The 23792-nt window shown below is 43.0% G+C and overlaps 2 protein-coding genes and 1 long non-coding RNA gene across 3 annotated transcripts in view; all 3 read right to left on the minus strand.

Annotated features, from left to right (window-relative positions):
- The window catches only part of LOC123481419 (serine/threonine-protein kinase N1-like), a 330043-nt gene that overhangs the window by 264237 nt on the left and 42014 nt on the right, over positions 1-23792 (minus strand). The window lies entirely within an intron of this gene.
- Positions 5398-7232, minus strand: LOC123481421. Its single transcript, XR_006657092.1, has 3 exons — positions 6992-7232; positions 6734-6799; positions 5398-5435 (listed from the first exon to the last, which is right to left on the minus strand). It is a non-coding gene; the product is annotated as an uncharacterized LOC123481421 (long non-coding RNA).
- The window catches only part of LOC121533203 (EVI5-like protein), a 30482-nt gene continuing 23830 nt past the window's right edge, over positions 17141-23792 (minus strand). Inside the window, exons 13-17 of the mRNA XM_041839009.2 lie at positions 23516-23656; positions 19520-19636; positions 19283-19423; positions 18272-18440; positions 17141-17227 (exon numbers count right to left, since the gene is read on the minus strand). Of these exons, the coding sequence (XP_041694943.2) occupies positions 18315-18440; positions 19283-19423; positions 19520-19636; positions 23516-23656 (525 nt within the window). The 3' untranslated portion in view covers positions 17141-17227; positions 18272-18314. The remainder of the gene's footprint in view (positions 17228-18271; positions 18441-19282; positions 19424-19519; positions 19637-23515; positions 23657-23792) is intronic.

The raw sequence follows: 23792 nt of genomic DNA on the forward strand, positions 1-23792 counted from the left end.
ACTGCTCTAGAGGAGATCTGCATGGAGGAATGGGCCAAAATACCAGCAACAGTGTGTGAAAACCTTGTGAAGACTTACAGAAAAACGTTTGACCTGTGTCATTTCCAACAAAGTGTATATAACAAAGTATTGAGAAACTTTTGTTATTGACCAAATACTTATTTTCCACCATAATTTGCAAATAAATTCATTAAAAATCCTAGAATGTGATTTTCTGGAATTTTTTTTCTCATTTTGTCTGTCATAGTTGACGTGTACCTATGATGAAAATTAATATTTTTAAGTGGAAGAACTTGCACAATTGGTGGCTGACTAAAAACGTTTTTTTCACCACTGTATATGTAGGCAAAATATATAGTCGGGATTCGACTACAGTTAAGGTAAATGTTAGAATTTTGAGTGAAGCATCCATCCCTTCCATCCATCCCCAGCTTCTGTTTAGCTTGTGCAGTGGTGCCCCTTATAATGAAAAAAATAACTGGGGCCAGCTATGACCATGTGAGGGTGTCTGAGTTGCTGTCGTCATTGTGGTTCTCCCAATTGTGAAAACTGAGCTCAGATCAGCTCTTTGCCAGGGTCTTAGTCTAAAGCTCTATGTACAGTGGTTCTCCTGGTTTTGTCTCAGGTCCTGTTTGCGCTGGAAGCCATAGAGGCAGTGGTAGGGCTGGTTACTACTGTGCTGACGGCTGTGGGTGATGAGGTTGGAGCTCTGGCTGAAGGCTTTGCCACACACCTGGCACACATGGGGCTTCTCACCTGGGAAAGGAGGGCAGAGGGGACATACTGTATTAAAGGGGAAGTTCACTCTTTTATAACTTCATGTTAGATGGTTCCTCACCCTGAAGGTAGTCTAGTGGCCAGGAAAAACTATATAATGCTTGGTTCAGGTTTCTTTAATTAAACAGCCACTACAAACTTCAGCTAACTTATTCCAAATCAATGAGTGATAGGGGCATGCGGTGGCTGTTTTATTTATTTTAAAGGCCAAATCACTTCCCACGTCGCCGTACTCTGGCATGTAGTCACTACAATTTTTTAACAGGCACCACATGCCCCTACCACTCACATGTTTTTTTTATTTTTATATTTAAAATAGTTAATATGTTTCGAACGTGACTGACAAAGACAAGATCCCTATTTCCATAGAATACATATCGACTTACCTGTGTGAATGAAGGTGTGTTTTTTCATATCAGATTTCTGGTGAAATCCTTTGCCACAGTATTGACAGGGGGTAGGGCCGTGTGTCAGAGTGGATTAGCAGGTGAGTGGACAGGGTGGAGGCGCGCTTGAACACTTTCCCACACACCTTACAGCCATACGTACGCTCCTGAAACACATGGCCATATATTTATTATTTATTTTTATTACGTTTTAATTCATCTTTATTTATTTTTTTACACCAAACAAAAAACGAATATAGGTCATATAGTATAGGCCATATAATCATGTATAAGGTTTATTGTGGTGTGTTTTCCTGTATATAGTTTATAACTGGCATAAAAACCTTAAAACCCCCTAAAGTCGATGTCCGCGGAAATCTAATTAGCATTAAAAAAATGTCTGTTTTAAGATAGAGATCGTTTTGCATTGGATAAGTCTCAATCAACCGCATCCGCCTGTCGCAATTCCGCATCTGAGGTGAAAGGTGATAGAGCTAGAGCGGTGTTTGTCAGACCATGAGAACTATTTTGACCCTCTATGGAAAGATGAGACTCTCACGAACATGTACATGTTTTGCTCTAGGATGCCCACAGGCCTCACAAGACTCGTCTGAAGGTCCCCTGATACCAGTTGAAAAAATTGGAAGTATATATGGAGACTATTTAATGCCCAAAATATGGGGTTAAATACATGTAAAAAAACATTCCTGATCTTTCTTATATATCTCACATATAGGAGAGACACTTCAGAACAAACTTCCTTTTGATATTTTTTTGGGGACTATATGTTGTTCCATGTAGTGAATCTGTTATTCAATGCGTTTGTATGGGCTAATAGCAGTAAGGCTATATATATATATATTTAAAAAATATATATACTTCAACGAGTCTTAAAATTCAAAATCAAATAGCTAAATGATCCTTGGTATGACCTTAAAACAATTCCATATAGCTTAGTAGAACCCACATCATGATGTCACAATGATGATCTGATTTATAATAGACCAATGACTGTTCATCTGGGTAAGGGGGTGGGCGCTAGACCATCCTATCAGCCAATCAGGGCTGTGTATGTAAATATATTTACATTTGTTTCCTAACGTGCCCACACGATTAGACAGAATTTCAAGGGCCAAAGGAGGCTCAGGAAAATAAATGATAAATACATTTTAGTTATTTTAATTAAATAAACAGTGATTTATTAGAATACAGTGATTTAAAAATAAAAGTACAAAGTCTGCATGGGGGCTTTAAACATTCTGCTGATAATACACAATACACTAACATTTCTTTCATGGTATCTACTTTGAACCAGAGTTGGGGTCAAACCTGCTTTAAAACACTTTATTATACAAGTAATGGGGCAGGCACCAGACCTTTATTGACATCATTAGGTGTGTTATTCCTACCTTGACCCTGTAGCTCAAACCCAGGTCTGGCCTATAGCCATATGGCTGACTGTCAGTTTTGGTGTGTGCTGATGATGACTGCTTGTGTCTGCCACCATGGAACTTGTGGACATGGGACTCCAGACTGGAGAAAGAAAAGAAACTCTGAAAAGAAAACAAACACTTTAATGTCATTTGCAGAAGAGGAGTGCAGTAAATATAATTGACCTCTTATTTGATCTAATCCTCACACTGGTCTTCCAGTCAGAAACAGAATAGAGAATCAAAGCACGTCAGACTTCAGTTGCTGCACTTTGACCTTTGGTTAATAAAAAGGCTGTGTGTAGGTCTATCCAACCCCCTCATTGGTATTCCAATGAGCCAGAATTGTTCACTATCCATGATGGAAGCAAACATAGCTTTCTCTTACCACTAATATCAAACCTTTTTCATGGAGAGTAGGATTGACGTTTAATAATTCACCTTTATTTACAGTACCAGTCAAAAGTTTGGACACCTACTCATTCAAGGGTTTTTCTTTATTTGTACTATTTTCTACATTGTAGCATAATAGTGAAGACCTCAACTATGAAATAACACATGGAATCATGTAGTTACCAAAAAGTGTTAAACAAATCAAATGTATATTTTATATTTGAGATTCTTCAAATAGCCACCCTTTGCCTTGACAGCTTTACACACTCTTGGCATTCTCTTAACCAGCTTCACCTGGAATGCTTTTCCAACAGTCTTGAAGGAGTTCCCACATTTGCTTAGCACTTGTTGGCTGCTTTTCCTTCACTCTGCCGTCCGACTCATCCCAAACCATCTCAATTGGGTTGAGATCGGGGGATTGTGGATGCCAGGTCATCTGATGCAGCACTCAATCACTCTCCTTCTTGGTAAAATAGCCCTTACACAGCCTGGAGGTGTGTTGGGTCATTGTCCTGTTGAAAAACAAATGATAGTCCCACTAAGCCCAAACCAGATGGGATGGCGTAGTGCTGTGGTAGCCATGCTAGTTAAGTGTGCCTTGAATTCTAAATAAATCACAGTGTCACCAGCAAAGCACCCCCACACCATAACACCACCTCCTCCATGCTTTACAGTGGGAACTACACATGCGGAGATCATCCGTTCACCCACACTGCGTCTCACAAAGACACGCGGTTGGAACCAAAAATCTCCAATTTGGACTCCAGACCAAAGGACAAATTTCCACCGGCCTAATGCCCATTGCTCGTGTTTCTTGGCCCAAGCAGGTCTCTTCTTCTTATTGGTGTCCTTTAGTAGTGGTTTCTTTGCAGCAATTTGACCATGAAGGCCTGATTCACACAGTCCCCTCTGAACAGTTGATGTTTATGTCTGTGACTTGTAGCTCAATTGGTAGAGCATGGCGATTGTAACGGAAGAGTAGTGGGTTCGATCCCCGGGACCACCCATATGTAAAAATGTATGCACGCATGACTGTAAGTCGCTTTGGATAAAAACGTCTGCTAAATGGCATATTGAAATCTGAAGCATTTATTTGGCCTGCAATTTCTGAGGCTGGTAACTCTGAACCTATCCTCTGCAGCAGAGGTAACTCTGTGTCTTCCTTTCCTGTGGCGGTCCTTATCAGAGCCAGTTTCATCATAGCACTTGATGGTTTTTGTGACTGCACTTGAAGAAACGTTCAAAGTTCTTGAAATGTTCCATATTGACTGACCTTCATGTCTTAAAGTAATGATGGACTGTCATTTCTCTTTGCTTATTTGAAAGAAATTCGACAAATTAACTTTTACGGCGGCACACCTGTTAATTGAAATGCATTCCAGGGGACTACCTCAGAAGCTGGTTGAGAGAATGCCAAGAGTGTGCAAAGCTGTCATCAAGGCAAAGGGTGGCTATTTGAAGAATCTCAAATATAAAATATATTTTGATATGTTTAACACCTTTTTGGTTACTACATGATTCCATGTGTTATTTCATAGTTTTGATGTCTTCACTATATTATTCTACAATGTAAAAATAAAGAAAAACCCTTGAATTAGTAGGTGTGTCCAAACTTTTGACTGGTAGTGTATACAGGTAAATCAATTAAGAACAGAGTATTATTGGCAATGACCACTTGTCAGAGGAATAGAATAACATAACTGACTTGGGATCATCCACTAACCTTTCCACACCATGGACATTCAGTCCCAGTGGTCCTGTGGTCACTGATCTGGGGACAGTCTCTGTATCGGGTCTCCCCCAGGAGGGGAGAGCCCACCTCCTCAGCAGGGCTGCCAGGGTTGAACGGGGAGGTAGAGTGGTGGTGCAGTGCAGCTCTACCATCTTAGGATGGAGAATAGCAGGTGGTTCATAAGTTACATTAATTAGCCCCTTCTAACAAGCAAACACTGATCTCTAGTAGGTCTGAAAAATATTGCAGTTTCAGTCTTAGCTTAAATGAACATTGTATAATAATGAATGATTATGAGAACAATAATACACACAACTGGCAGATGTACATGAGCTTGTGTTAGGTGAGCCTCAGTGTTCAACACCTACCTGAAGACATGGGACTAGTGGGGTGAAGGTAACGGTGACTATGTGAGGCAGGGTGGAGGGCTGGAGGTGGAGAGGGCTGTGGTGAGTAGGCCTCATTGTGTGTCACTAGAGACACTGCACTCTTAGGTGACGGCTGTCCCTGAAGAAGGGTACCCCACTGCCTCTTATCTGTTTCTGGGGGACCCACTGGCACCAGAGTCGTGCCCAAGCATTGGCTACCTGCTTTGGGGGCGCAGAAGGTGAGAGCCCCCTCCTCACCAGGAAAGAACGAGGCATGGTGGGGATGCGAGAAGCAACAGGGGCACAGGGGGTTTGTAGACTCAATCTAATGGAAGGAAAGTATAAGACCCTGCAATATGGAGTACATGAAAATTGACATAGTCCAGGTGTTATTCATATCAACCAACATACAGCAGGTGGCAGCAGTACTTTGACTTACACTGTCAAATTACTACACTGCCGTGTTCATAAAGCTTCTCAGAGTATGAGTGCTGATCTCGGATTAGTTTTTACCTTTTCAGATCATTATGAATATGATAACAGGGACAGGGGGACCTGATCCTAGATCAGCACACCTACTCTGAAATGCTTTATGAATACAGGCCCTGGTCACACAACCACTCCGAAAGGAACAGTGCTGTGGGTTTTGCGACACAAAAATTATGAAGACAACATTTTTAAACCATAAAAACTAGCTCCATAATGAAATCCATTCAAATATGTTGAAAGGAAGTACCAAGTATTTTCCAGCTGAGTTTTCCCTATCTATTCATAAAGGAGGTAATTTATTTGGCATTAAATGTCCGTTATGTCTCTTCAGGGATGTAGCTCAGTTGGTAGAGCATGGCGTTTGCAACGCCAAGGTTGTGGGTTCGATTCCCACGGGGGGCCAGTATGAAAAAATAAAAAATAATGTATGCACTAACTGTAAGTCGCTCTGGATAAGAGCGTCTGCTAAATGACTAAAATGTAAATGTAAAATGTCCAATTTACAGAGACGTCTCTAGACAGATTGCCTTAGCCAAGTCATTGCACATACTCATTTATCTTAAGCTTGGTTGGATTGCTGCATAAATTGTGGCAACATATACTAGCACACAGTCTTTTTGAAACCATTCCACAGCAGCTACAACTTCTCTTTCATCCTAGTCAAATGGGATGGGAAGGTCAAGAGATTGACTGACTAGAATTGACCCAAATTCAAATAAACACAGCAGACCGTTGTGTATTGTCCCGACTCCAGACACACCCTGTGAGCTATCTCTCCTCTGACTGCACGGCCTTACAGGTGGCAAAGGGTAGATTATTGAATACATAATGAGAGAAAGGACTAGGGACAATAAGGCTCCCAAAACAGCCAAACTTTATTTATTTTCATTTGCTGGATTCATACTGGTCTAAACTTCAGATATAAAATATTTCTCATTTTCTATATTCTATGTTACTAGGCAGAATAGTTCAATCTTTTTGCCCAAGGGCCAATGGATCGCTATATAAAACCCGGAAATATTTATCCTGTGTAATTTTGCAGATACAGGGTGGCATTTGAAATAGCATAACTAAATAGGATGTAGATACACCGGTGGAGATGGATGATGATTAGATTGAACACATTGGCTGAATTAATTTGGTACAGTAAAAACTCACCTAATGAAAGAGGAATGACAAATCTCTGCCAACAGCTAGCCCTGTTGATGTCTTCAGTCAAGTAACCTGGTGAGATAACAAAAGAGCATTGATTTTAAAGATGGTGATACTGTACATGATAATTTGCTAAAAGCACAAAGCAAAAACAAGCTCCTAATCTTAATTGCAGGAAAGACTGCAAGAAGTAATTTATGCCATTATGGCTAGCAATGGAAAATGTGACAATCTCACTACAAAAAAGCTTTTATACAATCTTACCAGATAACTCATTATTTAAAGGCATCCAAATGTCAACATTTCACGTCAAGAAATAGGCTGAACAAATATATTCAGGCTCAAATTCTTAATTAAATAAAATAAAAATATGATATGCCAAAATGTCAACTTTACTCCTGAATCTCCAACTAGTAAACTAATCATGTATCATTAAAGTTAAAATCTATCTACATGCTCAAATTTAAGCTCTAAGCTGTATTCAGCCACTGAGATGTAGTGTTCAGTTCAGTGAAGCCCAATGATACTGACTGGTAAGAACATGTCTCTCCACTTCAGCAGCAGCCACCTCAACCACAGAGCTTCCTCAGAAAGACCAGACAGACTCCACTGCTGAGCAACAGGTCTTACTGTTGCCCCAAAAACACACGCATCGCTGCTTTGATACAGTATATAGGACCAAACAAGTCAAGATGTACTCGATCTCTTCACTTTCAAATGACCAAATGTCCTCTTTGACTTGAGGATGGTATACAAAATCTATCAGTCTACTTCATTGTTATATCAAAACTATTCACATGATCACAAAACAGGAAGATGTGTAGAAGTGAGGCAAGAGAAAACCAAGTTACAAGAAATTGGATGAGGGAAGGATGGTGGGGTCACTTGAGTAATGTGCTGCAAAAGTGTCAACACACATAGCTAAAGTGTTGAGACGGGGAGGAGGGGGATTTCAAAATGGATGTTAGAGCAGAGAGAGAGGAGAGGGAAAGCCCAAACCGTAATGAACTGGGTAAACCAATGTTGTGATGAGCAGAACGGGGGAGAAAGATAAGAGAGAGGGACAGAGAGGATAACAGGATCAATGGAAGATTACAATGGATTTTACATCCAAATGAAGACAGGGGTGCACACAATCAACACTCGAGTCAGCACAACAACACCGTACCACCTCGACATGGCATCTGAGAATGTGTAGTGTCAATGTTTATTTTATATCAATCATCATCAAGAACAGAACACTGAAATGTTTTCACAATATTGTCATTAATATCATCTTTATTACTGTCATGAATATACTTGACAACACATTGGTAGAATTGCAAGAGAGAGTGAACAAGGTTGGAGGGCGTAAAGTGGATCCCGACCTGCTGTTACATACAGAGAAGTCCTACACCAGGGTTGTGTTTATGAGGCACCAAACGGAAGAAAACTGACTGAAACCGGGAGGAACTTCATGGACTTGTCCAATAAGAAACACTAATTTTAATTTTCTGTTGCAGAATGTTTTAAAATATTTTACATTGCGTGCCCTAATGAATACAACCCAGGGTATGCATGAGGACACAGTCCATAAGGGGGGAGTCTCCATGATTAGTTTTTTTCTTCTTTGAGACAGACAATGGCATGTACAGTACATTGTAAGCGTTCCAGTTTCATTCTAACATTGTTATATATATTTTTTTATCCTTCAGTCCTAGCTCAACAGTGGCCTTCACCTTTCTGAGATGTTTTTGGTGAACACCACCCTAAACCAGAGTGAAAAATGCTGAACTGTCTATGAAAATTGCATTCGATATACATGTCATTTATATACTATGTATAAATCTACCTACATTATGGCACTATAGAAGATTTAAACATGGAACCCTACCCCTTCGCAACACCCAAGGATCTTTGCCATGATCTTAGTTCAGATCATAGAATAGCCATACGAACGCTAATCATAAAACTACATGGATGACAAATACACATGAAGATGCCCTCGGAGTCAGTATCAAAAAGTATTTTAGTCACAGTTATAACAGTTATAGTTCGGACACTGGGGAACTCCACATCCGAGCACCATCTCTGAACAGCTGTATAGTGTTTGATGTGTTATGCAGGGGTTGGAGGGGTCGATTCGTTTAAAACTCAGTCAACGCAGGGAGACTAATTGTCATTCCAAGTCAATAATTGAAAAGTGGCATCTGTTTTGAATTGAAAAGGAACTGACCCCAACCCTGGTGTTATGCGAGTGTGGAGCGAAAGTGCACAATACTTTGTGAAAATTAGACACTGTCTGACCAAGACCAGTGGTGTAAAGTACTTAAGTAGTACTTTAAAGTATTTTTACTTATGTCGTTTTTGGGGTATCTGTACTTTACTTTTTATATTTGACAACTTTTACTTCACTACATTCCTAAAGAAAATGTACTCACTAAATACAAATGCTTTGTTTGTAAATTGTCTAAGTGTTGAGTGTGCCCCTGGCTAACCATTAAAAAAGCAAGAAAATGTCTGGTTTGCTTAATGTAGGGAATTTGAAATTATTTCTACTTTTACTTTTGATACTTAAGTATATTTTAGCAATTACATTTACTTTTTTGATACTTAAGTATATTTAAAACCAAATACTTTTAGACTTTACTCAAGTAGTATTTTACTGGGCGACTCACTTTTACTTGAGTAATTTTCTATTAAGGCATCTTTACTTTTACTCAAGTATGACTCAAGTACTTTTTCCACCACTGACCAAGACTACTATACTCTACCGCAGGTTGACTCAACACATGGAATTCAAACTCCCTCCTATTGCTAAAGTAATGCACTGACTGACTAGTCCAGGATGTTACAACAGACAACTGTGATTTCAGCTGCTACACTGGTTTTTAACCTCAAAGGTGGTTATTTGTAATACTTGAGTGAGCGAAAGATAGGCTACATGGCGGTGGAACCCCATTGGAGGAGCTCCCTTATTTCTTCGGCAGTTGGTGACAGGTTCCCCCTTCATCCATCATCACTGTGCGACAAAAGCCAGGTACACAACAAATCTGAGTACATGGCATAATTTGAACATAAGAAAACAAAGCATGATACAAAGTTGGGATGCATAGGCTTGGTGGCATAGCATCATACAGTACCTCAATACTACCAAGAACCTTTACAGGTGCTCACCAATACTGACATGAGACAGGGCCTTAGCTTGCTACACTAAGCACTCCAAGCATCCACTCCAATATTCCCAGGACAGCACTCACTGCTTTAAGTCAAGAGGAGATCTTTAATCTTAGAATCTATATCTAGAATCTTTAAATATAGATTCTGACTGTTAGAATCTATATCTAGAATCTGTTTAGAATCTGTCTTAGAATCTATATAACACCCTTTTGAATATATTACTACACACATCCTCTACAGTCTGCATCAGCAAATCAACTCAATCGTTCTTGTGATATATTTATATAAATACTTTCGTTTTCAGGTTGTCATACTGAATTATTCAATAATATTCCATACGTTTTGCTTCCACTGTTGTAAGAATATATAAATGTGATATGTGAAGTGTCTGCCACAGAAGTAAGATAATGCTCCTTCCATCTATATTAAAGAAGTTTGTATGGAACCCTTTTCCCCCTTGACGTTGGGAAAGCAACTACATGGAGCTTCTTTCTGGATGGCTATCATCGATTCCCATGATCAACTCTCTCCCATTGATACAAACAACATATTTGAATGCTTTGGAAACATGACACCAAGCCGATGCATTCATCACCCCACTCCTAGTGACTGAGCTAAAGCTAATTCTAACAAGCATTTGTCATATATTCAAGACAATTGGGATGATATGCCACATAGTTAGCCAATGAGGTATTTACACTAGGCAAAATACTGATTCCAGTCTGACACCTGTGCATTATAGCCATCTGAAGCTGTAGTAACAGCATGCATCAGATAATCAGACATTTTCAGTAAACACATTCAACTGAATGTTTCCATCCATCCCTAAATCCTATTGGTAACAGGCAGTAGAAAGAGGAAGTGATGTCACAGTTGGATGTTCTGGAAGGAGAGGTATTGACACATAATACATTACCATGACTGAGACGAGAACAGCAGAGACATAAACAAGAGTGATGACCCTGGTCCAACTTGATAATTATACACTGCTCAAAAAAATAAAGGGAACACTTAAACAACACAATGTAACTCCAAGTCAATCACACTTCTGTGAAATCAAACTGTCCACTTAGGGAAGCAACACTGATTGACAATACATTTCACATGCTGTTGTGCAAATGGAATAGACAACAGGTGGAAATTATAGGCAATTAGCAAGACACCCCCAATAAAGGACTGGTTTTGCAGGTGGTGACCACAGACCACTTCTCAGTTCCTATGCTTCCTGGCTGATGTTTTGGTCACTTTTGAATGCTGGCATTGCTTTCACTCTAGTGGTAGCATGAGACGGAGTCTACAACCCACACAAGTGGCTCAGGTAGTGCAGCTCATCCAGGATGGCACATCAATGCGAGCTGTGGCAAGAAGGTTTGCTGTGTCTGTCAGCGTAGTGTCCAGAACATGGAGGCGCTACCAGGAGACAGGCAGGTACATCAGGAGACGTGGAGGAGGCCGTAGGAGGGCAACAACCCAGCAGCAGGACTGCTACCTCCGCCTTTGTGCAAGGAGGAGCAGGAGGAGCACTGCCAGAGCCCTGCAAAATGACCTCCAGCAAGCCACAAATGTGCATGTGTCTGCTCAAACGGTCAGAAACAGACTCCATGAGGGTGGTATGAGGGCCCGACATCCACAGGTGGCGGTTGTGCTTACAGCCCAACACCGTGCAAGACGTTTGGCATTTGCCAGAGAACACCAAGATTGGCAAATTCGCCACTGGCGCCCTGTGCTCTTCACAGATGAAAGCAGGTTCACACTGAGCACGTGACAGACGTGACAAAGTCTGGAGACGCCATGGAGAACGTTCTGCTGCCTGCAACATCCTCCAGCATGACCGGTTTGGCGGTGGGTCAGTCATGGTGTGGGGTGGCATTTCTTTGGGGTGCCGCACAGCCCTCCATGTGCTCGCCAGAGGTAGCCTGACTGCCATTAGGTACCGAGATGAGATCCTCAGACCCCCTTGTGAGACCATATGCTGGTGCGGTTGGCCCTGGGTTCCTCCTAATGCAAGACAATGCTAGACCTCATGTGGCTGGAGTGTGTCAGCAGTTCCTGCAAGAGGAAGGCATTGATGCTATGGACTGGCCTGCCCGTTCCCAGACCTGAATCCAATTGAGCACATCTGGGACATCATGCTTTAGTCCAGGTCTGGGAGGAGATCCCTCAGGAGACCATCCGCCACCTCATCAGGAGCATGCCCAGGCGTTGTAGGGAGGTCATACAGGCACGTGGAGGCCACACACACTACTGAGCCTCATTTTGACTTGTTTTAAGGACATTACATCAAAGTTGGATCAGCCTGTAGTGTGGTTTTCCACTTTAATTTTGAGGGTGACTCCAAATCCAGACCTCCATGGGTTGATACATTTGATTTCCATTGATAATTTTTGTGTGATTTTGTTGTCAGCACATTCAACTATGTAAAGAAAAAAGTATTTAATAAGATTATTTAATTCATTCAGATCTAGGATGTGTTATTTTAGTGTTCCCTTTATTTTTTTGAGCAGTGTATTTATGATGATCTGATCCGTACACTTATCTTATTTTTTTTATTGCCTCTGATCGGTCAATAACAACAAATAGCTTTCTCTTTTTTTTTTACAACTTCAAATTAACCCCTTCACGTCACTCACCCAGCCTTTTGACGGACACATGCCAATCAGTCCCAAACTAGTCAAACTCTAGCCTCACCATTAGACAAAATGAATGATTGACTGAGCCATTGTTGTCCTTTTACAAACACTTGTGGGTTAATATATGCTCTTAGGGTTTAAAAATGCCTTAAGGGTTTAAAAATGCCTTTATAAAGGGAGTTCTATATATGTGGGTATTTCATAAGCCATAGGTAGAGACATCATTATAAAGTATAGCCATAACCATTCAACAATTTATTCACGGTAGTTTTTGCACTGAACTGATTCCTGGGAGAAAGACTGGGAGAAAAAAGGAAAATCATAGCAGCGTGTTCGTTCTGTCTCTTACATGCATCGTTAATTACCCCGTCCGTTGACACCTCAGCGTTAGGATTCAAGTTGGCACAAAGGACCGATGGAACTCAACGTATATATCAAGTTTGGCCGCCGTCGGTATCTATATATTTATATAGATATATAAAAAAATTAAAATAAATAATAACATAAATAATAGCAGAAAGAAAACCAACGATTTGGCAACGTGGAGATTTTCTTTTACATTACCCATCGTAATTCGCTTGCCTTGTTTCATTTGCAAGGCATTGAGACACAATGATACATATTTCAGTAAGGTAAATTGATAATATTCATCTATGCATGGGATGTCATCTAGTAACATCCCTATGATATTGATGTGTACAAGTCCATACCTTACTTCTCCTACCTCTATCCTTCCATCATTCCCTCCCATTTCTTTGAAGAGTGTGTATTGTGAGGTTACAGTGGAGGGTTGTTTCTATTTTAACAGGCAGTGTAGGTGGCTAATGGGTCTTCCTGGAATGATGGAATGACAGAAAAGAGAGAGAGAGAGAATAGGAGAGATCGAGAGGGTGATCAACTTTTTCGGGGAGAAAAGGAGGAGGAAAGAGATGGAGGGAGACAGTATGTTTCACATCTCTCATGGGACAGTACAGTACGAGCAGGGTCAAGCCCAATAAGACATCCATCTCCTCTTTCACCGATCCCAAGTCCATATTGAAGTCCTTCCAATTTGAGGGGAATCATTTCATCAAAGCGATGTCCTATGCATCTCATAGTCACTGCTGTATGGTTGGAGTATTGAAAGTTGAAAGCTTTTTTTGTGTCAATTTTCAGTCCCTTTTATTTTCTTGTCTTTCTGTGTGGATAGGATATGCTTGCTGCACAGTGAGCGAGCGTACTGAAGTAACATGTTTTTCCACTCGGGTCCGGAGTGCAGTGTGGAAACTAATGGCAAGGACAGGACAGGAGAGGGGAATTGACTATACCCCCATAGGGAATACATGGTCTGCCGGTGAGAATGTAGAGGAGAAAGAGATTGAGGGAGAGCGAGTGAGATAAAGAGAGCGATCAGAGTGAAGGAGAGAGAGGAGTGAAGAGAGAGGTAAAAGGGGGAGATGGAGAGAAGAGAATTACAAAGAGAGGAGAGACCATGGCACCAGCACAAAGGAGGGGAGTATGTCTGTTACAGGTTACAGTAGTTTAGGATGAGAACAGTAGTACAGTACATTTGGGGTGAGTACAGTATCTCTACTGTATCTTCAGTAGTCTAGGTCAGCACCAGGGAGTTCCAGGGACCTCCATGGCTCAGTTGTCCAGGACCTCAGCACACACCATGCTAGTGTAGAGCTGCTGCGAGGGGCCGTGGTGGGGGTGGTCCGGGTGGGCCTCAGCTTCACTGTCGGTGCTGCCCTCGCTGTCCAGCCTAGCCGAGGGGTGGGGGTGGGGCAGGGCGGGGTACATGGCGTCTGGGGGATGGGGCTGGGGGAGCAGATCCTCATCCGAGCTCAGGTAGTCGCCTCCGGCCGACGAGGGCTAGCTAGACACAGGTCCGGGTAGCCCCCACCCCGTCCCGGGAACTAGGGGCGAACTTGGGCGCTGCCCGCGGAGCTGCCTGATCTAAAAGAGAAAGAAATAAGGATATTTAAGACATTCATACCCGTAGATCATTATCACAATCATCTAGGATATTACTGATATCACAAAGAAAGGCTTTTGATGGTGTTTCAGTTGGTGAGAAGAGGGTCTACACTGGTTGAAAGTGACCCATTTCTATAGCAACCTGGTATGGTGTTGTAGCCATGCCGGTGAGAGCACATCAGACAGGATTTAACTCTGTGTGTGGGTGTGTTCTAAATCTAGTACCTGGTAGTTGATAAATAGGTTGATAAGGTCTGTCGATAAGCTTTACAGAAAGTCAGATTGCCTGTGGATTTTCAGCTGCCAGTACAGATTTAAGTCTGTTTTACTATGAAAGAACCTGCTGAAGCACCAACCACTTCACCAGTGTGTGTGTGTGTGTGTGTGTGTGTGTGTGTGTGTGTGTGTGTGTGTGTGTGTGTGTGTGTGTGTGTGTGTGTGTGTGTGTGTGTGTGTGTGTGTGTGTGTGTGTGTGTGTGTGTGTGTGTGTGTGTGTGTGTGCGATCACATATGAAACCTGCATCAATTACGTGTAGTGGGTGTCCCTTGCGTGACAAGCCACAGCCGGTCTCCGCTTCAGCAAGTACATGTGTGTGTCTGTGTGAGCGTATGTGTGTGTGCATGTGTAGATACCACACTGATTCAGTACTTACAGAAAACTCTGAGATTTGTATTGAGTTAGGCTGGTAGGAGGGGAGGGTAGTGGTTAACCAACAGGGAACACTATGACTAGGCACTCGCCCACCTCTTCCTCTTCTGTCTCGGTGTACAGCAGAGCTCAATCATGTACACTATGCTGGCTGGGAAAAACAGATCTGATTCTAGTTCAGCCCTTTCCGAAGTGGATCAATACTGTACTATGTTGAAATGAATCATATTGTTCAGGGACAAATCAGAATATTCAAAAGTCATTGGCATGACAAGCACTTTAAAATCATAACTTCAAGTTACTAAAAAAACATGTGAATCTCTAGTTATGATACGGTCCAATACCAAAACATGAATTAATTAGCTAAATAGATGCCTGTTGAGCCTTCTGAAGGTGAATTTCTCATTTCTAAACTTGAACCATATTTTAATACACAGTAACTCAGTTGAATTGCTAGGAATTTTGAGACCGGAAAATTACTGCTTGCTAATTTCAACTTTTCATGAATATTTCGGGTACTCTTTACGGAAAGGCTCCATATGACGAATATAACCTACAGTATGCACTCTAAGAACTAGTGAACAGAAAAGGGCAAGGCAGTCTCATCACTCCCTCCTCTGACATCCTTCTCACGCACAGCCTCACACTGAATGAGCAAGTGTATAGCGTGGTTCAGCTGTGTTTGTGTGTGTAATTTTAAGCATGTGAGAATCAGTGTTGTCTAGTTCTCACACGCATTCATCGCTCTCTTTCTGAGGTCTGGGGTTTTGAAGGGGTATGTCTGTTCTGTGGTTGGAAATGTCATACAGAGGAAGGCCAGTGTTCCCTGATTGCAAGAAAGGTAGATTCTAGTATGTCATGCTTCATGTGGCGACCAACATCTATCATTTCAGAGAAATACAAAAAGCATGAGGGGATCTGATTCACATGTAGGCTAAACTAACCCCAGACACTTGAGCTTTTACTGGTGTGTGTGGGGGGTGGTCCCGTGTGGCTCAGTTGGTAGAGCGTTGCGCTTGCAACGCCAGGGTTGTGGGTTCCATTCACACAGGGGACCAGAACCAAAAAAAGTATGCAAATGTATGAAGTCACTACTGCAAGTTGCTCTGGATAAGAGTGTCTGCTAAATGACTAAAATGTTAAATGTGTGTGTGACCTCGTTCTTGAGCTCTCCGATCTGGTCTCGAAGCTGGGTGATATACTGGCTGGAGTCAGAGTGGTTCAGCTGACCCTGGATCAGACCCTCCTCCTTCTGTAGGACACAGGGATAGGGGATGAGACACACAAACTCACGTACGCAACCGAACAGTCAACGCCAAAGAAGCAGGGAAGACGATCTCTCCAATGCACACATACCACCCAGAAGAAATCTAAATACACTTGACAATGACATCCAGTCAATATGGAAGTCAAGTTTAGATCTGTATACAAACACCCCACCTGTATCTCCAGCTCAGCTATCTTCTGTCTGAGCTCAGCCATGGCAGCCATGCTGTCAGCCTCCCGCAAGCGCACCGCCATCACCTCCTCTTTACTCTACAGAGAGAGGGAAGAGAGTGGTGGAACAGAAAAGAAAATACAGAATGAGAAAAATCACCTCTGGTGCAAAGCCTGAGTGAAAGCCACTAGTCCATCTAGTTGTGCAATAGCGTCTGTTTGAATTGCAGCCTCACACACAAAGCCCACTTATCAATGTCACCCTTGACTGCTTCCATTTCCCCCACCCTCTCCTTTACCCATCTCTCTCCCTCCCACCATCTTCTCACCTGGCAGTCAGTCCACTTATTCCACTACCTTCCTCCATCCTCCCCATACCTTCTCCACTCCCCCTCTGCTCCCACTTCCATCCATCCCTCCCTCTTTCTGCATCTTCATCTCCCGTCTTACCTTGCAGCCCACTTATCCCACACATATCAATGCTACCATTGGCTACCTCCATCCTCTGCCTCCCCCACCTTGCAGTCGAGCTCAGCCCGTTTTCCTCTTCATCTCGGTGAGCTGGGCCTGCAGCCCCTTGTTCTGGCCAGCCAGCTGCTGCAGCCTCTCCTGCAGGGCGGCGCTCTCCACCTCATGGCGCCCAATCAGCTTGCCATGAATCTGGTTCTGAAGGTGAAGAGAGAGTGGGGACACTGTCAGAAGGCTGAAAGCGTAATTAGTCACTCTGGATTAGCGTCTGTGAAATTACAAGTATTTAAATGTAATGTATATGATATTAGTTGTCTGCCTCTGTCTAAGTGTTTCAACAAGAAATAATGAAGTTTGTAACAAAAAGCAAATTTGAGAAATGAACAACTTGTACTTCCACACACGCAAATCACCCGTTGAAATCAATGCATTATTTATGTGAAACTGAGTTATGCACACGTTTGTCAGGTTACATAAAGGCCCAAAAGCAGGTTAACGTTTATTGGGATGAATCTTGTCCTGGAGGCAGAGCTGAGCGATTTCCACTAGATGGGCAGGCTGCAAAGTCAAAATTGGCTATATTATAAACAAAAATGAAAACAAAAATGAGCTTTTTAGTCTTAATTTAAGGTTAGGTTTTAAATATGCTTTTATGACTGTGGCTGTGCCAGCTAGTGACCCCTCTGCAGAGCTGCCTCCAGTACATGAGTCATCCCAATAAATGCCAACCTGCGACCCAAAGTGATGAACTGTAACGAAAATGTGTGTGTGTGCCTATGTTGTTGTATAGAGCTGTGAATAATCCACCACAACAAACATCTCACTCATCAGGGTGAGAAACATGAGTGTGGAACTGAATGTTAAAACACTGAGCGAGGTACTTTCCATAAATCAAAAAGATGACAGTAAATGTATCTTCCTTACCACTTTTATACTGCATTGTCCTTTCACAATGTCGTATAATGTCACACTATTTGTCCTTGGAATTTATCTATCATTTCCACACAGTATTTGATGTATGAATTACCCCCCTAGTCATTTAGGCCTAATGAAAATCTCTATTAGAAATGTGATCCAACACAATGCATTTCCCTAGGCTTGTCCCAGAACTGCTTCTGCCGTCTTGCCAACTCCTATGGTCATTGTTACGTGCAACGGACCTGGTATCAGACTAAATCAATAAGAGCACAAACAGATCTGAGATCAGGCTAAAGTATTTCACCATAGTGTTACTCCACTGACCTGGCTCTCCAGCTGTATGGCTTTGAGTTTGACCTCCCTGAGTTCAGCCTGGGCCTGGGCCTCTCTCAGACGCACCCCCCATCAGCTTGTCCTGCAGCTCGTTCAGGGCGTTCTTCTTGGGGGATTCCTTCCAGTGACCTCCAACCCCACCGCTTTTTGACATGTGGTGCTGGAGAGGGAGAGAGAGAGAGGAACCGAGATGAAGAACAGGTTAGAGAGCCACAACCATGGTGCATAGGTTCTCCATCCATCTCTCTCTTTCTTGTGCCCCTGCTGGTTTACATCTTTGGGTTTACTTTCATGTCTGAGTGGTGACAGAGAGTAGAGGTTTGCTGAATGTATCCTTTAATGGTGTGATGACTCCACTGTAATCTTGTAGATTCACTAGTAGATCTTCTATTAATCTACCTACCACTAAATGTAACCGGTGTGAAATGGCTAGCTAGTTAGCGGTGACGCTCACTCGCTCTGAGACCTTGAAGTAGTCGTTCCATTGCTGTGCCAGGGCCGCAGCTTTTGTGGAGCGATGGGTAACGATGCTTCGAGGGTGACTGTTGTCAATGTGTGCAGAGGGTCCCTGGTTCAAACCCAGGTTGGGGCTAGGAGAGGGACGGAAGCAACACTGTTACATTGATGCTGTTGACCTGGATCACTGATTGCTGCGGAAAAGGAGGAGGTCAAAGGGGGTGAGTGTAACCGGTGTGAAATGGCTAGCTAGTTTGCGGTGCGCGCTGGTAGAGTTTCAATCAGTGACATCACTCGCTCTGAGACCTTGAAGTAGTTGTTTCCCTTGCTCTGCCAGGGCTGTGGCTTTTGTGGAGTGATGGGTAACGATGCTTCAAGGTTGACTGTTGAGGTGTGCAGTGGGTCCCTGGTTCAAACCCAGGTTGGGGCGAGGAAAGGGACAGATACTGTTACATAAACACTGTTCTTCTAGTCAACTTTACTATGCTCTCCCCTTCTAAAGCCTTCCGTTCCCTACTGTACAGACCTCTGTGGTGTGTTACTTACCTGCCAGCGCTGGTTGAGCTCGGTCACCGTGTCCTGCATCTCTCTGAAGGAGTGCAGTGTCTCCAGCTCTCTGAGCTTCACCAGCTTCAGCTCATCCTGCAGCTGGGCCACGTTGTTCTCATCAGGCAGAGAGCTGCTCCTCTGGAACGCACACGATGAAGATATGAAACACACAGATACAACACACACACACACACACACACACACACACACACACACACAGGTGTGTTCTCTTACCTTCTCTAGGTCCAGTACTTTGTCCTGCATCTCTTTGAGGGCTCCCAGTAGCTCCGCCTCCTGCAGCCGGGACTGCTCCAGCTGCGTCTGCAGACCGGTCACAAACTGCTCTGTGTACTGAGACACAACACATGGACCAATTATAAACTGAGACAACATACTGGGACCAATACCAAACTGACACTACACATACCAACCAATCACAAACTACTCTGTGTACTAAGGCATCAGAAGATAAAGATCATCCACCCAGCAAAGTCAGAAGAGGACTGGGCCAACCCTCAGAGACTGGTTCCTCTCTAGGTTTCTTCCTAGGTTCCTGCCTTTCTAGGGAGTTTTTCCTAGCCACTGTACTTCTGCATCACTTTCTCTTTGGGGATTTAGGCTGGGTATCTGTATAGCACTTTGCGACTGCTAATATAAAAATGCCTTTTTAAAATACATTTGATTGATTGATTGGGTCAGAAGACTGTCTAAATGGCAGTTTTTCTATTGATGTGGATATGGGAACCGCTCAGTCTATCAGTGTATCCACGAGGTGGATTCACCTCATTTGTGTACACCCAAGCTGATAAATGAGTGATGTACTAAAAGGAGACGTGGAGTACAGCTCTGTGTAGCTGTGGCTGTGATAGTTGTGGTGGGATGGACAGAAGGGATGTGGTTGGCAAAGACTGCAACAGACCCGGAAACATGGCAGTTTCTCAATAGATGCATTTCAGAGAGAAGAGACAGAGAGAGATGGTGAGAGAGAAAGTTGGGACAGACCAAGAGAGTGAGAAACCAATATTTTTGTAGGTGTATGCATGGCATAAAAGCCTTTCTTTCTTTGTGAATTAAAGTACCCACTCAGTTTCAAATGTGAGAGAGAAGTGAGAGGTGGGGGTGTGTGATTTCTGGCTTGGTAATATACCCAGGCTAGTCATCGGAGGCACAACACACTATCTGACCACACCTGAAACTCCAATTCCATAGCAACAACACCACACACACCTATACTACTGATTCTCTCCATGGCCCCAATCCTAGTAGATCTAAACCTAGTTCACTGTGTGTTGAAAGACTGATGGAGGAGGAGGAGACAGTCAAGGAAACAATGTCGAGACGTGTGAACTCTCACACACCCTATTCGTTACATGGTGAATGAGTGTAATTAGTGTGAAGAGAAACTGCACATTGTTAAAACACTACATAGCCATAATATGACATTTGAAATGTCTCTATTCCTTTGAAACTTTTGAGTGTAATGTTTACGGTTCATTTCTGTTTATTTCACTTTTGTTTATTATCTATTTCATTTGCTTTGGCAATGTAAACATGTTTCCCATGCCAATAAAGCCCTTTGAATTGAAACTGTGAAACCAACGTCTGTAGAAAGAGTTGTGGTTCCTGACACATTTAGTAACAGAAACATATCTATATGAAAAAAAATATTTAAATGTATGCACTAACTAACTAAGTCGCTCTGTCTCCCGAGTGGCGCAGTGGTCTAAGGCACTGCATCGCAGTGCTAGCTGTGCCACTAGAGATCCTGGTTCGAATCCAGGCTCTGTCATAGCCGGCCGCGACCGGGAGACCCATGGGGCGGCGCACAATTGGCCCAGCGTCGTCCAGGGTAGGGGAGGGAATGGCCGGCAGGAATGTAGCTCGGTTGGTAGAGCATGGCGTTTGCAACGCCAGGGTTGTGGGTTCGATTCACACGGGGGGCAGTATAAAAAAATTATGTATGCACTAACTGTAAGTCGCTCTGGATAAGAGCGTCTGCTAAATGACTAAAATGTAAATATGTCATCTTTTGTTTTGCCGTAGTTGGGGACTTGCATTCAAAACGGATTCAAGCACTAACTGACAAACACGTGTTTGAATAGACAAAAACAACAAGTGTGTGTAAAAAAGATTTCAAACGACATGCTGCACACATGATGCAGCGCACCTTGAGGCAAAGTCACAGAGGAGCATTCAGTGTTGCTGTAGCATACAACACACACAATCACACAAGGACAGGCGACACACAGCTGCTAAAACATAGCTACAATAGAATAACCGAACCCCGGCCTCCCGAGTGGAGCAGTGGGAGTGGCAGCGATGGAACAACACTAATTGGATATCACGAAATTGGGGGGGAAGGGGTAAAATGTACCAACAAAAAAACTAAAATGACTAACTGAACCCCTTTTGTGCTGGACCAGCTGGGCTACAGGCATTGTCTGTCTACCCTTTCAATATCACACTATTGTCCACCTCACCATGGCTGTCTACACCTATACATTAGATGGCACATACAACTGGCTAATACAACACCAGCCCTGGGTGAACACAATGTTATAACACTATGGATTTCAAACAGGTCAAACTAACTCTATACAAAGACTACCGCCCGTAGCACTCACGTTGGTAGCCATGAAGTGCCCCAACAGATCCACAGATGACGCAATCTCAATCGCACTCCACACTGCCCTTTCCCACCTGGACAAAAAGGAATACCTATGTGAGAATGTTGTTCATTGACTACAGCTCGGCGTTCAACACCATAGTGCCCACAAAGCTAATCACTAAGCTAAGGACCCTGGGACTAAACACCTCCCTCTGCAACTGGATCTTGGACTTCCTGACGGGCCGCCCCCAGGTGGTAAGGGTAGGCAACAACACATCTGCCACGCTGATCCTCAACACGGGGCCCCTCAGGGGTGTGTGCCTAGTTCCCTCCTCTACACTCCCGGTTCACCCACGACTGCGTGGCCAAGCACGACTCCAACACCATCATTAAGTTTGCTGACGACACAACAGTGGTAGGCCTGATCACCGACTGTCATAGACTGTTCTCTCTGCTACCGCACGGCAAGCGGTACTGAAGTGCCAAGTCTAGGTCCAAAAGGCTCCTTAACAGCTTCTACCCCCAAGCCATAAGACTGCTGAACAGTTAATCAAATGGCCACCCGGACTATTTACATTGACCCCCTCCCCCCTTTGTTTTTACACTGCTGCTACTCGCTGTTTATTATCTATGCATAGTCATTTTACCCCTACCTATATGTACATATTACCTCAATTACCTCGACTAACCTGTACCCCCGCACATTGACTCGGTACCAGTACCCACTGTATATATAGCCTCGTTATTGTTATTTTATTGTGTTACCTTTTTTCAACTTTAGTTTATTTATTAAATATTTTCCTAACTCTATTTTCTTAACTGCATTGTTGGTTAAGGGCTTGTAAGTAAGCATTTCACTGTAAGGTCTACATCTGTTGTATTCGGCACGTGACAAATAACATTTGATTTGATTTATAATGTATGATGTTGCTCTACTGGCAACTGAAAGCAATAACTCTACATTAGAAACAGTCAATACATTGACAAGCAACACCATACTAAAACACACCCAGATTTACTGTACGTGAGCGTCAAACGGGTTACTTTGGTAGTGATTCAGTTTCTGTATTTTACATTTTCAGATAAGATCCATAAAGAGAAACTAAGAAAGTGTTTACCAGCCTGTCCACTATCATCAAAGTGCTACCCTACACTTACAATGAAACTTGATCCTAAACTTACAAATCACAAACATCCATACACGGATTACACTGAACTGTTTAAAAATCAACATCATCGATTTAGAACGTAACTATTTTTGAAATGACAAGTCAAATTCGCAAAATATTATGTTGATATTTTACGAGCAGAAGACCATCAGATTGAGTCAGTTCCCCAAACAAGAAAAACAACAACCACAAGGGCAACCACTGACTATACAGCCTAGTGCTTGTAATTTTCCATACCAGTCACTGGCGCATCACATTTATTTTGTTGTCAATTTGTACCTTTTAGAACTTGTTACCCATTGCAATATAGTTTTTTACTCATAATCTCTTAGCAAAAGCCTAAGACGGGTGCACCGTTCATCAAAGCCTGACTCTAGATCAGTTCTCCATCTGAGTCCCTGCCCCTGCAGCATTCCAATATCTCACCCACACTGACTCCAGATCATTCCTTACCTTCTCCCGCTGCAGTTCTCCGATGGTGTCCTGGGCTTTCTCCAGGTTCTGGCTGGTCACGCTGAACTGCTGCCTCACCACCGCCAGCTCCCGCTTGATCACGTAGTTCTCCTCAGCCTCCTGCGCCCGCGTCACCTGACCCTGGAATAGTTAAGACAGAGGGTCAGAGACCAGAGGGGGCCGTGTCAGTTATAGGGAATGTGTCTGGGGGGTATCGACAACGTTGGTTAGAATTTAGAGGGAATTGGGGCTTAGCCTTAACACTTTCACTATTGAG

Source organism: Coregonus clupeaformis, chromosome 20 (assembly GCF_020615455.1).
Source record: "Coregonus clupeaformis isolate EN_2021a chromosome 20, ASM2061545v1, whole genome shotgun sequence".
In the NCBI taxonomy this organism is placed as follows: Eukaryota; Metazoa; Chordata; class Actinopteri; order Salmoniformes; family Salmonidae; genus Coregonus; species Coregonus clupeaformis.